Source organism: Phacochoerus africanus, chromosome 7 (assembly GCF_016906955.1).
Source record: "Phacochoerus africanus isolate WHEZ1 chromosome 7, ROS_Pafr_v1, whole genome shotgun sequence".
Classification (NCBI taxonomy): domain Eukaryota; kingdom Metazoa; phylum Chordata; class Mammalia; order Artiodactyla; family Suidae; genus Phacochoerus; species Phacochoerus africanus.
The window spans coordinates 2,917,659-2,932,339 of record NC_062550.1 but is presented as its reverse complement, the minus strand read 5'-3'; the positions used below and the strand labels follow the sequence as shown (position 1 = coordinate 2,932,339).

Genomic DNA, 14,681 nt, shown 5'->3' with positions numbered 1-14,681 from the left:
CGGTGCCCTCCTTCTCCCCCACCGCAGCACCTCGGGGTCAGCCTGCCTCAGAGAGTCTCCTTCTCCCAGCAGGGTCCTCCATTCCCGGGGCTGCCAGGTGCCACCCTGGCCTCCGGAGGGGGTGCTGTGGGCCCCTCCTCCCGGCCCCGCCCCTCTGCCCATGAGCTCAGCCTCTGCTTCATGGTCACAGGCAGTGGGTCCTTCCAGAGGGACGTTTGCAACTTCTAAAACCTGTGCTCTTCCTGTCGTGAGCAAACCTCCGCGGGCATCCCTGTCCCTCTGCACGGCGGCCAGGCCAGTGGCCTGGGAGCTGAGGCCAAAGTCTCCATTCCCGCTCTCCCCCCCTCCCCCGGCCTGAGCGCACAGCTTTCCAGCTTGGGCCTCCCTGGCCAGAGCGGCCTTTTCTGTGGACTGTCCGAGTGTCGCTGTCATTTTTGAGGGTTGTCACTCCGGCTGGGGCCCTGAGGAGACCTCCCCCTTCCTCCCGCCGACGGGGGTTTAGCGGGTGCAGGAAAGTGCTGGGCCTTGTCACTTCATTCTCCGGGGGGAAGGTCTCCAAGTTTCCTGCTTTGCCAGCCATTCATGACCAAGCCGGTGACTTTCCAGGGGCCCAGAGTGAAGGCCACCCACCCGTCCCTCCGGCCAGTATGGCCTGTTCTGGAGCTCGTGGCCCCCCTATGTTGAGGGAGTCACCCCGCTCTGTGTTTGGCCTGGGCTGCAAGACCAGCACCCCTGCCTTGGTCAGAAAGTGGGACACAGCCTCAGCCACCACTTTCCCTGCGGTAGAAGCTTAGATGGAAATCCGTAGACGTTCAAAAAGCTTCAAGTACATTTGATGATGACCCGGGGCGGGGGAGATCCAGGCCCCGGCCCGGCCCTGGACGCTTGCCTGGGTGTGGGGCGTGCTCCGTGCGGGGCCTGACCTCTCGCAGCACCGTCACCCCCACTGACACGCATCTGTCTGAGGCAATTTATACCCAGCTTCACTGGAAGCCGTACCTGGAGGCCACGCTTCCATGGTGGGACCCGACCAGCCTGGCCTGAGCTGACCCCGTGTGCCAGCTCCCTTTGCAGGGTCCGTGTCTTCCATGTCCCGCCCTCTGCCACCCCACCCACGCTGGGGCTTTAATCGTTGTCCCTGGCCCCTGGTCAGTTCTGAGGACGCAGAGAGGTCTGTCATTTGGGGCTGCTAGGGGTTACAGAAAGCAACGTCCAGGCAGGACCAAGGAAGTGGAAGCTGAGGGTCCCAGAAGCGTGGAGGGGCTGCTGCCCTGCTCGCCATGGGGGTTCGGCTTAGGAACCTTCTGGAAGCTGAGGCCTGAGGGAGGAGAGAGGCAGGTTCTGGGGCAGGGGCTTCCTCTTCCCTTGTCATCCCGGAGTCCGTCTGGGGCCACCGGCCGTCCAGGGTGGGCAGGCGTGTGCAGGGGCCCTTCACCCCGGGCACACGCAGGCACACACTTCATCTGCAGGACTGAAACATGGTCACTGTGTCTGTACAAACCTCTGTTTTGAGTTTTAAGAAAATTCCTGGAAGATCGCCCCGGTTTAAACCTGCTTGGTAAGGCGAAGCTGTCTGCAGTTATGGGTCTGAAAGCGAAGTGGAGACACTGCCTTTGACCTTCACCAGCCTGAGCTCAGACCCTGTCCGGGGCCCGCTCTGGGGTTTGCTCCCGGGGACACCTCCACTGCTCCCATGCCCTCTGGCTGCGTCAGGGGGCCCAGAGGGCACATGTCTCGGTCCCTGTGCTGTGCCACCCTCGGTGCTGGGGCCTTGGCCGGGGGCACCTGTGTGAGAACTAAACAGACCCCGGCGACTGTGCCCTGTGTCCCGACTGGCCATGGCACGTGGCCCTGGCATTGCCCTCCTTGGCGGGCTTCAGTGTCCGCCCTGTGGGCTCGGGTCGTTGCCGGCAGGACTTGAGCAAAGTCACAGGCTCCAGGCACCCTCCGCCCCAGGCTGGCTCTGTTGATCATCAGCATAGGTTGTTCAGAAGCATCTGGAAGAATCCAGAGCTGTTGGGAATGCAAGCGATGAAGTGAGGACCCGGGCCGTTCATGCGGCTCAGAGGCCACAGCTCCCTTCCCGCTCACCCGGGGCCTGGCGTGGCGGGTGCCACTGGAGGGCTTGAGGCTGGACATCCCGACACGCCGCCCGTTAACGTCCAGCCCTCAGCGCCGCGGCGCCGTCGCGGGCAGTCAGGATGTTCCGCGTTTGTGTGACGGGGAGGAGGGAAGGTTCCCTGCCCCCTGGAACACCTGCCCCCGTCTCCAGGCGTCTGTCCCTGAAGGCAGCTGGCAGCCTGTTCCTTCCTACACAGCCGGCCCCTTCTGCAGCTGACTGTTGGAAAGACTGCACCGCCGTGGCTGTGCGGTACCGGCGTCATCAGATACTGATGGCCGAAGGCCACTAAGCCCAGTGCCCCACGGGCAGCCCCGCCGGCCCACCCGTGGCTTAGGAAGGTGGCACCCCTCAGGGCTGCGGGTCCTCAGGGGCCCGCCTGGGCCTGGATTGTGGCGGGAGCATGTTTGTTGGTGCTTCTGTGTGAGTTGCCTCTTCCGGGACCCCCGGCCCGTTCAGGGAGTGTCCTGGTCCAGAGGCCTGGACTCCGACCCAGGGACAGGGGGGAAGGGACCTGGCTCCCCTCCTGTTCCCAGTAAAGCCCCACTTGTCAGTTGCTCTGGCTGGGGAGGGCGGGGCATGGAGGCCGGGCCTCCTCCTCCTCCTCCTTGACCGTGGCTCCCTGGTCTGTGTCACGGTCCCCTGTCGTGGCTTCACGAGGCTGCTCTTCCCCCGCCACCTTGGCCTCCGCGCTTCCCGCTCCAGCACAGCTGGGCGGCCGTGGGTGCGGGTCACGAGCCCGCAGACCGGGTCGCTTCTCGGAGAAGTTTGAGTGAGAATCGCGGGTGTGACGAGGGCAGGGCATCGAGGGCGCGCACGTGCTGAGGGTCTCCCAGCCCCACTGTCCCTCTCCTGGAGGGGCCCTCACACCCCCTAGTCCCGCCGAGGTTCATCTGGGTGCGGCTTTGCCCATGTCTTGGGGTCTCTGCTGGTCTCAGTGGTGTGGGGTGTCAGGAGCCCAGGCCAGTGCAGGGCAAGTAGGTGCTGGGCTGGCCAGTCAGGGACGGGGGTCAGGCCGCCAGGGCCTGTGGCTGAAAGTCAGGTCTGTGGTCAGGGGCTGGCAGGTGGGCGCCAAGGCCAGGTGACTGCTGTGGTCAGGTGTAGGGAACAGCAGGCCAGGGAGCCTGGCAGGTGGCTGTGTGCAGTGCCTGCTAAAGATGCCTGTTCGTAAATAGCTTTTCATTCGCAGGCCAGGCAGTTAGCATAGGAGCTGTTCATTCTGAGGTTAACGATGAAAAAGCCAGTGTTAAAATTAATAGGAAAGAAAAGAATTGTGCGTTTGAGACACTGTGTGGTCCATCATTGAAAAAACAAGAAGTGTGTCTGCTCTGCGTGCAGCTCTGCGCTGGCCCTGCTACCCTCGCGGCCTTTGTCTGAGCCATCAGGATCCAGAGGGAGCTGGGGCGGGGGGCCGGGGGCGGGGGAGGGGGGGGGGACAGGCACTGTTGTCTACCGCGCGGCTCCTGGGAGTGTCTGAACTAACGGAGCTCTTGCTTCCCCCCCCCCCCAACCCCCGCCCTCAAGAACCGAGGAGCCACCGGCGCAGCCTCCAAGAGGGCAGGCCCAGGTCAATAACGGAGCAGGTAGGCCTGCGGGCAGGGTCGGGGGTGGGGTGGGAGGATGGCGCTCTTCCCAGGGGCACGTGCTCACTCTTGGGCATCTCCTCCTGTTGGAACTGGGTTGGTGTCTCTCATTGCCACTTGGTGGGTCTTCATAGCAGGTGCCAGTCGTTTGATTCAAACACAGCTATTTTCTCATAAAAATACAACATAGCATCTCTCCCTAAAGAGAAACCACTGGCTGGTCCCACTGGCTGCTTGGCCCCTGGCCTGGCGGCCTGTTTCCAGAGCTTGGCTGTCCCAACAAGGGGGTGAGTGGCGGGGGGGCGGCTGTGGCTGGCACGCCCAGGTCCCTCAGGTCAGGACCCAGAACCCTCTCAGGGCCTCTCCTTCCCACCCGGGCTCACGCTCCTCGTCTCACTCCACACTTGGCACTTTCTGAAATTGTTCAGAGGTGGCGCTAGAGGAAGCTGGGCTTTCATCTGGCTCTCGGGGGGCCTGATCCATGACGGGCCCTGGCCTGGGTGGTACCGACAGGCTCACTGTTGGTAGGAAGCCCGCTGCCTGTGCCCGGGGCTCCGAGAGCTGCACTGGAAGCCCTTTGGAGAAGCCTCCTTGGTGTGAGGAGGAGGAGGAGGCCTCTCCCGGGTTACCCGCCATCTGGAGGTCGTGCTTAGACCAGAGCCGGGTCCTGGCCCCCTTCCCACCCGCTTCGGGGTCTCCCCGCCCCGGTCCTCCAGAGAGGAAGGTGCCCCTTGCCCAGGGCCCTGGTGCTGGACCCGCAGGCAGGCCAGCCGGGTGCGGAATCGGCTGCCGTGTCTTGTGGCTCATCTCCTGGGTTCTCGGGGTTCACGACAAGTGGCCTAGGTTCCCAGCCCGGAGCAGCGCAGGCGACCCCAAGACCGCACCGCGCGTGGCGGTTGAGCCCCCTGCACTTGTGGGAAGTGTCGGGGGAGTCTTTCCACCCCCGCTCTGTGGTCCCCATTCCCCCACTGAGGCCCATCCATAGGCGGAGATCTGTTCTGACAGCTGGGGTCAAGGGCAGCAGGCTGCGTGGGAGGGGGCGGGGCGGTAGGAGGAGGGACCCCCACGTGCGGCTCCGAGGATGTGGGCGGCGGGGCCAGGGGCTCTGCGTGCTGCTGGGCAGCACAGGGCTGAGCAGTGTCCCGAGCCCTGTCCACTCGGCCCGACCCAGACCGTGGTCAGCAAACAACAGCTGGCCGTCTGGCTTCACATTTTAAAAACGGTTTTCGAGCTCAATGGTTAATGAACCCAACTAGTATCCGTGAGGATGTGGGTTCGATCCCTCGCCTTGCTCAGTGGATTAAGGATCTGGCGTTGCCGTGAGCTGTGTAGTGTAGGTCGCAGACGCGGCTTGGATCTCCTGTTGCTGTGGCTGTGGTGTAAGCCGGCGGCTGCAGCTCTGATTCAGCCCCCAGCCTGGGAACCCCCATATGCTGCAGGTGCGGCCCTAAAAAAAAAAGACCAAAAAAAAAAAGTTTTCACTTTTAAACGGTTACGGGAAAATGCCAAGATTTGCATGACCTGTGTGACTGTTTGGCGTTGTGCGTGGGGTTTCAAGGACACGTAGCCACGCTCGTCCTGTCACACACTGTCCGCGGCTGCCCCCCAGGCGGTTACAGGCCGAGCCCTGCCCAGGCGTCACCCTGAAGAGCCCGTCATGCGCCAGGTGGGCTGTGAGAAGCCCAGGCCCTTGCCGCCGGCCTCCTCTGGGCCCCGTGACCTCTGCACAAACCCCCACCCCTGCGCCCCCTTCTAACTGTTGTGGGACACCGCCCCCTGCAGGCGACTCCAGGCCCTGCCCTCTGAAGGGACAGCCTTGTTCTGTGGGTGCTGGGCTGGTTTTCTTGAGTCTGATGCGGGTGGCTTTCCGAGGACCTTGGCTGGGGGTGAGCAGAGACCGCTCCACTCACTGGGGCCCCCCACGAGGACACAGCCCCTGACACGCACGCCCACTGGCTGTCCCCCAGTCCAGGTGTCCCAGGGAGCGAGCCCACCTGGCCACGTCCAAGGCAAACCAGTGTCCCCAGTAAGAGGGGAGGTCACTGCAGTTCCCACATGGGCTGGGGACAGCCTCCAACCAGCCGGGGGCGGGTGTGAGGGACGCAGGGACCCCTGGGGCCGGTGTTGGTTGGTTTGCGCCTCGTGGTGAAGGGGGTCAGGCTCTGCTTTCAGGGCACCCGGCCTGTCGCAGTTCTGGCGTGGATGTGTCCTCACCAGTTCCTCTGGGAGCCCCAGCCCCCTGGTGCCTCCCGCCCCTGCCCCGTCAGGCCCCTCTCTGCCCACCATCCTCACCAGGACCCCCGCCTCGTCCCACAGACCGATGGAGCCAGGGGCTGTGCCCCCGTGTCCAGAAGTGGTTCTACGAGAAATTCGGGGAGTACGTGGAAGACTTCCGGTTTCAGCCCGAGGAGAGCACGGTGGAGACAGAGGAGCCCCTGAGCGCCCGGAGGTGGGGCCCTCGGCCGGGGGGCCCTTGTGGAGTTTGGGGGGACCTGGGGGGCCTCGTGGAGGTGGGGGAAATTCAGAGGCTCGCTTGTGGAGGTGGGGGGGCCCAGGGGGCCCTCATGGAGATTGGGGGGGGCCAGGGGGCCCTCGTGGAGGTGGGGGGATTCAGGGGGGCCCTCGTGGAGGTGGGGGGGGCCCCAGGCCCAGTCTTGGTGGAGCGATGTAATGGAACAGCCGGTGGGGCTCCACGGGGCCTGGCTGTGCTGTGTGGGCGCGGGCAGCAGCTGAGGGGCAGCGGAGCCGGCCATCCTGGCGTGTGGCTCCCGTGCCCCTGAGAGTCAGGAGAGAGCCGTGGGGTCAGGGACGCAGAGGCGGCTGTGCTGGTGCTCACGGCTCCCCCTTGTCTTAGGTTGACCGAGAACATGAGGAGACTCAGTGAGTACCGGCCGCTGGGAAGCACCCTCTTGTCTCTGGATGCGCGAGCTGTGGGCTGCAAGGGGCGGCTGTGCAGGGGCTGCGGTCTCTGAGGAGCTGGACTTCCAGAGCGGGTTTTCGGGGGTCCCCAGCCCAGCCCGCTTCCTGAGGCTGTTGGAAGTGTCCTGGGCCCACCCCACTGTCCGTTCCCCCCACCCCCTGTGGGAGCAGGGTTCCCCCCAAGCTGGGAGCCCAGGGAAAAGCAGTCCTTCCCCAGACTTGCCGGGGGTCCAGGGTGTGCCAGCAAATCCCTGTGCCCCGCCTGCTGGCACCGGGGGGGGGGGGGGTTCAGTGGGCCGCGCCGAGGGGCTGAGAGGGCGCGGGCCTGGGGCAGGCACCCTGGCCCTGCGACGGCAGGGGTTTGCTTTGCTCCTTCTGCCCCCCCGCCCCGCCCGCCAGCCGGCCTGCCAGGCGGGTGTGTGCCAGCCAGGTGAGCCCCCGCCTGAGCACGTGGCCTGTTCTGTCCCCAGAGCGCGGCGCCAAGCCCGTCACCAGCTTTGTGAAGAACCTCTCTGCCTTATCCGACTGGTACTCCGTCTACACGTCCGCCATCGCCTTCACCGTGAGTGCCTCCCGCGGGCTGGTGGGGTGTGCGCCTCTCTGAGGCCAGGGGACCCCCCCACTGCTGTGCAAGACCGCGTCGGCCTCTGTGTTTCCGCCTGGAACGTGGGTGCAGAGTTGCTGCAGGCTGGTTGTACGGATTATGAAAGGATGCTGGGCACAGCCTGGCTGCGGGGCTCCCTGCCTGCCTGCCGAGAAACACCCCTGCAGTAGCTTCCTTGGGAAAGGGCCTCTCGCCGAGCTTAGAGCCGGCTTTCCCAAGTGGGCTGCGGAGAGGATGGGGTGGGGGGTGGCTTGTCTGCCTCTGCAGAAGCCAGGGGTCCCTCCCATCAGGCACCAGGGCGTCTGGGAGCCACCAGCCGTGGGGAGGGTGGGAGGTGTCCGGCCAGCATCACGTGGGCGCTTTGGGGAAAACAGTCACCCAGCAGAATTGCGCTGCAGTGGGTGCGCCCAGCCCTGCCCAGGGAGGGCCTGCTGTCCAGGGAACGGAGGATGCTAGGCCCCGGGGCTGGAGAGGGCCAGCCACAGCCCCAAAGAAAAGACACCCCCCACCCCCACCCCGCAAGGTGGCTTCAGCCTTAGAGGGTCTTGAGGCCACCCTGAAGCCCACTAGGGAGGCGGGTGTACACGTACAGAGGCCCCCTTACCCTGGAGGTCTCCCACCGGCCCTCTCGGGCGCTCTGCTCCTGAGGCTTTGGCTGCTTTGGGCCCCCAGATCCTTGGCTCCACCGTGTGTTATGGCGACTCAGCACCTGCCAGGCCTGCAGGCGAAGCCACTGCACCCACCCCTACCCTCTTCTGAGGGCTGCCCCCTGCCCGCAGCCCTGTGCCTGGCGCGTTGCCTGTGGGACAGGCTGTTCAGGCTGCCGTGGTGGTGGTGCCTCAAGCTCCGGCAGGTGGGGCCGTACGTGGGGTGGGCCAGGACCTCTGTGTGGGGTCCCCTCTCCTCCCGGGATCCCGGCCATGTGCAGGCAGCTCCCCTCCAGGACACCCCCTCCCCCCCGCTGGCCGCTCTCACGGGGAAGCTGCCCTTCTCGGGCTTTCCTGTGTGCAGCCTGCTCCTCAGGCCTCGAGGGCCACCGACCGGGCCTGTCTCCTGCCCCCAGGCGGCCTGCCCCGCTGGGGAGGGGGCCCCAGCCTGCCGCCTGACCGGCTCCCGCCCCGCCTTCTCTCCAAACCCGCAGGTGTACATGAACGCCGTGTGGCACGGCTGGGCCGTCCCCATGTTCCTGTTCCTGGCCATCCTGAGGCTATCCCTCAATTACCTCATAGCCAGGTAGGTCGCCGCTCTGTCGCGTGTGCGCGGGGGGCTGTCTCCCCGTGCTGTGCTGCACGCACAGCGGGCCCCTGCCGAGCCGGCTCTGTCACGGACTGGTGTTTGCGGGGGCTGTCCTCTGCTACGCGCCCACACTCCCAGGAGGGTGGGTGGCTGGAGCCCAAACCCCGGCCGCCCCCCCACGTGGGGCCAGCTTCAGGGTCAGTCCAGCCCCCGCCTGCCGTCGTGCTGCTTTTTGGTGGAAGAGTCCCCGCATCCGCAGGGCTGCTGGAGCTGCGGAGGCTCCGTGCCCCAGGAGGGCCTGCTGGTCAACGCGCACGCGCCCAAGAGGCGCGGGAGCTCAGAGCTCCGCAGCCGTCCCCAGGCCCAGGGCCTTGGGGGTCTTCCCTTCGGGCTCTCCGGGCTCCCCGTCCGTCCCGAGGCTGGGGGGCCGTGCTGGAAGCCGGCAAGTGCACAGGATGGGAACCCCTCGTCGCCGGGGCCTGTGGGAAGCTGGGGTCACCCCGCAGAGCGAACCCCGGCTTCACATCAGGCCTGAGAGGAGGCCCTGCACTGTCTGACCCAGCCTGTCCAGGTTTACTTTCACACTGTCATTTTTCTGGGTGCTTCTCTATGCTGGCTTAAACAGGTTCACTTGAAAATGTTTTCTGTGGGAGTCCTGTTGTGGCTCAGTGGGTTAAGAACCTAACTAATACTCATGAGGATGCAGGTTCGATCCCTGGCCTTGCTCAGTGGGTTAAGGATCCGGCATTGCCGTGAGCTGTGGGGTAGGTCACAGACTCAGCTTGGATCTGGCGTTGCTGTGGCCGTGGTGTAGGCCGGCAGCTGCAGCTCCGATTTAGCCCCTAGCCTGGAAACCTCCATGTGCCGCAGGAGTGGCCCTAAAGAGAAAGAAAAAAGTTTTTTGGCAGGAAAAAAGCCTTTAATGCGTGTGCAAGGGCTCTTCCTGCCCAGATAGCTGTGGGTCACTGAAAACCTTGTCCTTGTCACTCCCTGGCTTACTCCGAGAGGCCCGTCACCTCCGGGTGCTGGTAAGCCTTGCCCCCGCCCAGGCCACCAAGGGGGGGCTGCTGCAGGTGACCTGGATCGTCTCCTCTCACGGGCCCAGGAGGGGCCCCGGGGGTCTCGGCAGACAGCGGATACTTCTGAAGCCCCTGCCCCCTGGCTGGCGCTTCTGGGGGCTGCTCCCCGGGGGCGCAGGGCTGGGGGTGTGCCGTCCGTCCGATGCCGTTGTGAGTACGGCCTGTGCTGTCTCCTGTCTGCCAGGGGCTGGAGGATACAGTGGAGCATCGTGCCCGAGGTGTCTGAAGTGGTGGTAAGTCCTGGGAGGGACGCCTTCGCCAGGGGCCGGCCTCCTCCCGCCCGTGCGGCCAGGAGAGGTCGGGGAAGTGGGGGAGAAGGCCACCCCCCCCACCACCTGGAGTCCAGAGAGGGCTGCCCCTGACCCCTGGCCAGCGGACGCCCTGAGTGCCCTTGAGCGGCCTGGGCTCGGCTGCTGGGGAGGCAGGAGGGCCTGGCCTGGCCTGGCTTGACCTGACCCCCCTCAGCCAGGAAGAGACATGGAGGGGAGGCCATGGGGGGGGGGGGCGCCCACTGCAGCCCCTCACAGCCTCCAGTGGAGGGTGGACGGGCTGGGCCAGTGGACGCGTAGAGCGGTGGTCAACAAGCTACCTGCGGCCGCTGCCTGGTCGTGCACATCCAGGGCTGTTGGCACCTGTCGCGCCCGTACCTTTACACAGGGGCTGCCTGGGGGCCTCAGTGGCCAAGCTGAGCTGCCGGGACAGCCCGTGAGGCCCGCAGAAGCGCCCGCGCTTTGCCGCCTGGCCCTTTACACGTGGTTTGCACATCCACTCTCCAGGGACTCTGGCCCGTGGGGCTGAACCACAAGGCATAGGCAGGAGAGTGGCCATGGTGCCTCCTTGAGCCTTGTCAGATGTTTGCGCACAGTAGGGGTGGGGGATATGGTGGTGTCCATAGGGGCCCCTTTAAGACAGGAGTCTGGGAGGGCACCTCTTGGGAAGCAGGCCTGGAACCTGGGGGTCCTGGGGAGGTTCTTGCTGAATGAACTCAGACCGACAGGACAAGGTCAGGTCCCCTGTGCTGGGGCCACGGCTCCCCTGTCTGTAAAGTGGGGGGTGAGTTCTGGGGCCTCAGATGCACCTCTGAAGGCCATCTGTTAAAACAGAAGTCAGCCTCAGTCCTGCCCACGGCAGAGGGGCGGGCATGCTGTCCCCTCGAGCTACGTCCCCTGGGGGCGTCCGTCCCTCTGGCTGTGTCATGGTCCCGGGGCTGCGGGGCCCGCCATGCTGTTTTTGTCGGTAATTTCTCTGAACTGTTGAATTTCAGTGGAAATTCTCTTTCCCCTTTGACTGAAGGAGCCTCCGAAGGAAGACCTGACCGTGTCTGAGAAGTTCCAGCTCGTGCTGGACGTCGCCCAGAAAGCCCAGGTACGGCCATCGGGCTGCGGCCAGAGTCCCAGGCCTGGCCTGTCTGTTGTCATCGCCCCGTTGTCTGTTGGTCCCTCGCGGACACCAAGACAGTGTGGCTGGTGGGGGCCCACCTGGCCTGGTCTGATGGCCGGCGCCCCGGTTAGTTGTCCTCGGTCTGGGGGCGGCTGGGCAGGGCCCTGGGGCTCGGCAGTGGCGCCGGCTGTGGTCTCGGGGGCTGCGCGTCTCCTGCATCGCCAAGGCCCCGGGGGGGTCTGTCGTGACCACGGCTGCTTCTTCACGCAGAACCTCTTTGGGAAGATGGCTGACATCCTGGAGAAGATCAAGAAGTGAGTCCTGGCCCGCCCGGGGTGGGGTGTGCCCAGGCGGGCTGTGCCTGGGGCTGCGTGTGCCTGGGGTTGGGTATGCCCGGGGCTGCGGCCCCATCCGCTGAGCCTCCCCCTCCCTTGCAGCCTGTTCACGTGGGTCCAGCCTGAGGTCACGCGGAAGCTGTACATCGCGCTGTGGGCCGCCTTCCTGGCCTCCTGCTTCTTCCCCTACCGCCTGGTGGGGCTGGCCGTGGGTAAGGGGCCTCCCATCCGGCGCCAATGCGCGTCTGACACGGCAAAGGGGCCCCGGCCACCTGCTTCCCCCAGGACAGCCCCTCCCTTCCGTGTGCCCCACGGGGCAGGCCTCTGGGGAGGGGGCCGCTGTCAGATCCCCCACCGTCCTTCCCCACCCTGCAGCTGCTCCGGTGACTTTCTGTCACAATGTCCAAATTCAGGAGAAGTGAGGCCCGCCAGACCTAGAGACGTGACGAAGGCTTCTGAGGGCGAGCTTGGCCTCTGCTGGCCGAGCAGAAGGGACCGGCGGGCCGGAGGCCCATGGGACTTGGCTGTGAGCCATGGTCCTTTGTGAGCACTCCTGGCTCTTGGGGGACAAGTCACAGGGACCGGAGGGGTCAGGCGTGAGGGCAGGGGTGACGAGGGGCGGGAGATGGCGTCAGGGGGGCTGTGGCATGGAGCGGCCTTGGGTTCTGTGCCAGGGATGGGGGCTTAAGCAGAGCAGGGAGGTTGCCCACGTATGTTTTGGGTGGGGCGTGGGCAGTGGGCCCAGGTGTTGTAGAAGCAGAGCCTCTGGCATCTGTGACGGATGAGCTGGGGTGGGGATGAGCTGGGTTTGCCCTGAGAGGCTGGGCAGGTGATGCTGCCATTTAGGGCCACTAGGGCCGTGGGTGGTGGGGGTGGGTGTGAGAGTTTAATTCTGGGTGGGAAGCTGTGCCGAGTTGAGGGAAGTGCTGGCATGGTTCTCACCTGTATTTCAAACCTCAGCATGGCAGGTTCAGTTTCCAGGAGAATGAGGGGCGGGGAGGATGGGGAGACAGGCAGGGGGGCACTGGATGGTGGCTCGGAGGGGGCGGGGGATGGGATGGGATGGGGAGGGGGGCCCAGGAAGTACCCAGTGGGTGGAGCGGGCCTGGCCTGAGTGGGCTGAGCTGGGCATGGAGCTGCGGGGCGGGGGGCTGACCGTTGGAATGGTCCCTGAAGTCCCAGGTGGGAGGGGGTGCTGAAGCCCCAGCCTGGGGGCCTCAATGGGGTAGGGAGGAAGGTGTAGGCAGGTTGGAGGGGCTGTCCTGAGGCCCCCTCATCACCTAGCCCCTGGACCACCCCAGCCCCACAGCTCAGCTCTCCCAGGAAGCCAGACCCCAAGGCCCAGCCCACAGGGGGCGGGCAGGCTCTCCTGGCCTCCATGTCCCCAGCCCAGAGCTGGCACGGGTCCCGGCCACAGTGTGTGGGAGGCTGCTGGTCTGAGCTTGGGTGTTGGGGTGGCGGTCTCACGGTCCAGGCGCTGCTCCCGCCTGCCCTCGGCCGCCGAGTGCAGATGGGTCCTGGTCCCTCGCCGCCGCCCGAGAGAGCCAGGGCAGGCAAGTGTGGCCGTGGGGAAGTGACAAAGGCCAGTGAACGCGAAGTGTCCTCTGGGCTGCCTCTCGTTTCTCGGGGACCATCGCCAACGCAGGTGCGGGGGAGCCCACAGCCGTCCTGCAGGCCCGCAGTCAGCGGCGGGCAGGGGGACGGTCCCCAGTGTTCTGCTTCACGTCGCTCTCAGAGGACGCTGATGTGCAGTTTTGGTGGCTGATGGGTTTTAGAGACAGTTGTGCTATTTGGCCTGAGCCCCCTCTGGCTTGCGGGGAGCACACACCATGAAAGTGGCTTCCGCCTCAGCTGGGGTCACCCCGCTGCCCTGCGTCCCCCCCCCCCGCCCCGGGACCTGGGCCCCCAGGCGGGGTGCGGGCCCCTGTGCGAGCGCCCGTTCCGCCCGCTGCAGGCCTCTACGCCGGAATCAAGTTCTTCCTCATCGACTTCATCTTCAAACGCTGCCCGCGGCTGCGAGCCAAGTATGACACCCCCTACATCATCTGGAAGAGCCTCCCCACGGACCCCCAGCTCAAGGAGCGCTCCAGCGCCCCCGCCTCGCGCAGGGTAGGCCCCGGGGGGGGGGGGCGGGGAGGGCGCCCCAGGCCGCCCCAGGCCGCACGCCCGCTCCTTCGCTCCTGGCCCACAGGATGCTGGGGTCTCCGGTTTTACGGGGCCCTTGAAACGAGCGGCTCAAAACAGCCGGCGGGGGTGGGGGGCAGCTTCCCTGTGACCGGCCGGCTGTTGCCAAGGCCCAGGACAGGCATCCCAGGGCCCCTGGCAGCAGGCCCCTGGCAGCACTTGGAGGCTAGACGGGAGGCCCTCCGCCTGCAGGCCGCTCAGGGACCTTTCCACAGAGCGGCTGGGGAACCAGGTGCCCCAGGCCGGGGTGAGGAGGCCCTGGGGCCCTGGCCTTGACTGCCAAGTGCCTGGGGGGCGGGGGCGCAGCGAGCAACCGCTCTGTCGTTGGGGGCCGGGTCCCGCTGTCCCTGGCTCTGAGGCTCGGGCAGCAAGGCCGCGATGGTGGGCTTACAGGCCGGGATGTGTTCACGTTTGCTGATGTAGGCCTTGTGGGCGTGGGGCCCCGTGTCCCGAGCCAGGACATGCAGGGCAAGGTGGCCTCGGCGCCTTTCTTGGGGTCTCAGACGAGTGAGGGGGTTCTGGGCTCAGTAGGACTCCCAGGGAGGTGTAGGGGGGCTTCCTGGAGGAGGTGACGTTGGATTGCAGAGTCTTGTGTGTGAGCATCCTCTGAGGAAAGGGCGTCTGGTGACCCACCGCTGCTTCTGTGGGTGGAAGGGAAGCTCTGGGCTTGTCGGGGGCTTGTCGGGGGCTTGCCCCACAAGCCGGGCGTGCAGCTGGGCAGGCTGGAGCAGCAGGCACCTCGGCGAGCTGCCTGCGGGGCTGTGGCCTCACAGGCGGAGGTGGACCTGAGGCGGGAGGCGCGCAGCAGGCGGCCTGGCTCCCCGAGTGTCTCAGACGAGGGGCGGACGGGTGGGGGGGCTTCCTGGGGTGGAGGCAGCCCCCACCGGGCGTCCCAGGGCCCGCGAGGCAGCCCCGGTGTTCATGGCCTCGTGTCACGAGGACCCCGCCTTCTCTTTTGTCTCGGTCGCCCATGTCTGTTGTCCTTTGCGGCCAGCTGTCGGGACACGACAAGGTACGCTGTCTGCGTGGAGCCCCGCCTGCCGTGCCTGATGCTGTGCGTTGCTGTGGTTTGACTAACGTTGCCTTTGGTGGCCGCCCTGCGTGACGCTGGCTTCTGCGGCCTCGGTGGGGCTGCCCGGTGCCAGGCACCTGCAGACACCGCCGTGACTGCTGTCCTGGGGTGGCGGCGGCGTGCGGAGTGGCGGCGTGCGGAGCGGGTCTGCCCCTGCCGCCAGCTTCTCT

At 66.0% G+C, this 14,681-nt stretch overlaps 1 protein-coding gene across 6 annotated transcripts in view; it reads left to right on the top strand.

The window, feature by feature from the left end:
- The window catches only part of GRAMD4 (GRAM domain containing 4), a 73,797-nt gene that overhangs the window by 56,011 nt on the left and 3,105 nt on the right, over positions 1–14,681 (top strand). For 5 of the 6 annotated variants that reach the window (XM_047785953.1, XM_047785958.1, XM_047785956.1 and 2 more), the window contains exons 5-15: positions 3,644–3,702; positions 6,019–6,151; positions 6,557–6,582; positions 7,092–7,183; positions 8,367–8,458; positions 9,725–9,773; positions 10,834–10,905; positions 11,191–11,234; positions 11,358–11,467; positions 13,210–13,364; positions 14,434–14,451. In XM_047785953.1, coding sequence (XP_047641909.1) covers positions 3,644–3,702; positions 6,019–6,151; positions 6,557–6,582; positions 7,092–7,183; positions 8,367–8,458; positions 9,725–9,773; positions 10,834–10,905; positions 11,191–11,234; positions 11,358–11,467; positions 13,210–13,364; positions 14,434–14,451 — 850 coding nt within the window. The remainder of the gene's footprint in view (positions 1–3,643; positions 3,703–6,018; positions 6,152–6,556; positions 6,583–7,091; positions 7,184–8,366; positions 8,459–9,724; positions 9,774–10,833; positions 10,906–11,190; positions 11,235–11,357; positions 11,468–13,209; positions 13,365–14,433; positions 14,452–14,681) is intronic. The other variant, XM_047785954.1, reaches the window with a different exon arrangement.